At 44.7% G+C, this 846-nt stretch overlaps 1 protein-coding gene across 1 annotated transcript in view; it reads right to left on the bottom strand.

Moving 5' to 3' along the window:
• LOC103610144 (nesprin-1-like) overlaps positions 1–846 on the bottom strand; it is a gene marked incomplete at its 5' end in the record, with an annotated part of 32,568 nt that overhangs the window by 13,804 nt on the left and 17,918 nt on the right. The window contains 1 exon segment of the mRNA XM_008594369.1: positions 7–215. Coding sequence (XP_008592591.1) covers positions 7–215 — 209 coding nt within the window.

The raw sequence follows: 846 nt of genomic DNA, 5'->3' as shown, positions 1-846 counted from the left end.
TGAAACTTTTGCTCCATCAGCCTCAATTTGTTCACTACATTATTGAACTGAGTTCGGGTCTCGGATAGTCTGTGCTGATAAGCCTGCCAGTCCTGCCGGAGAGACTCCAAAGCTCGGTCCTCCGCCTGGGGGATCCCCCATGGGATCACGTCCTCTCTGGTGTGCAGCACTGAGTTCAATAGTGCCTGCCCCTCCGCGCAGTGCACTTGTAGCTCCTGCAGGGAAAAAGGTGTGGCTGTCACCTCGTTCATATTTCACACCTGCACGGGTAGGCCTGTCTCACCCAGGTCACCTGTGCCAGCTTGAACTTCACATTAGAAAAAAATAATTTTTTTCTGCCTTATACCAAAAATGTGTACCTAACACTGAATACTGTTTCCCAGGAGAAAGATTATGAAAATCTTTCAATTAAAATCATCAAAACACACATACACACACATCCATACACGCTTGAACACACATACACAAACTCACACACACCAGTGTTTTTCTCAATCAACAGTTTCTGACATTTGACTTTTCAGTTTACAGGCAAAAACACTTAAGATTAACGGGCTATTGTTTAAAAGAATAACCTAGACTTATTATGGCTCATAATCTGCTTAAAGTGCCTAAGGCTTTTTGCTTTGTCTTTGAGTGGGCTCAGTGGTATACTTATGGCTGAGAAAGGAACAATGGACCCTCTTTTTGCTAAGGAGAGATCCTTTGCTAAGGTTCTACTCTATAGAATGTGGTGGCCAAGAAAAGTTGGACCTGGAGGGTACAAGGCACACAAACCTGGGAGGCTGTATCATCACATCTGCCCACCAGGAGCTCCTAGATGCAGATACATTTCCTCTGCCAAAG

The sequence above is a fragment of the Galeopterus variegatus genome, unplaced genomic scaffold (genome assembly GCF_000696425.1).
Source record: "Galeopterus variegatus unplaced genomic scaffold, G_variegatus-3.0.2 Scaffold10665, whole genome shotgun sequence".
Classification (NCBI taxonomy): Eukaryota; Metazoa; Chordata; class Mammalia; order Dermoptera; family Cynocephalidae; genus Galeopterus; species Galeopterus variegatus.
Note: the sequence above shows the minus strand (reverse complement) of the source record. Positions and strands in the feature narration are given on the sequence as shown.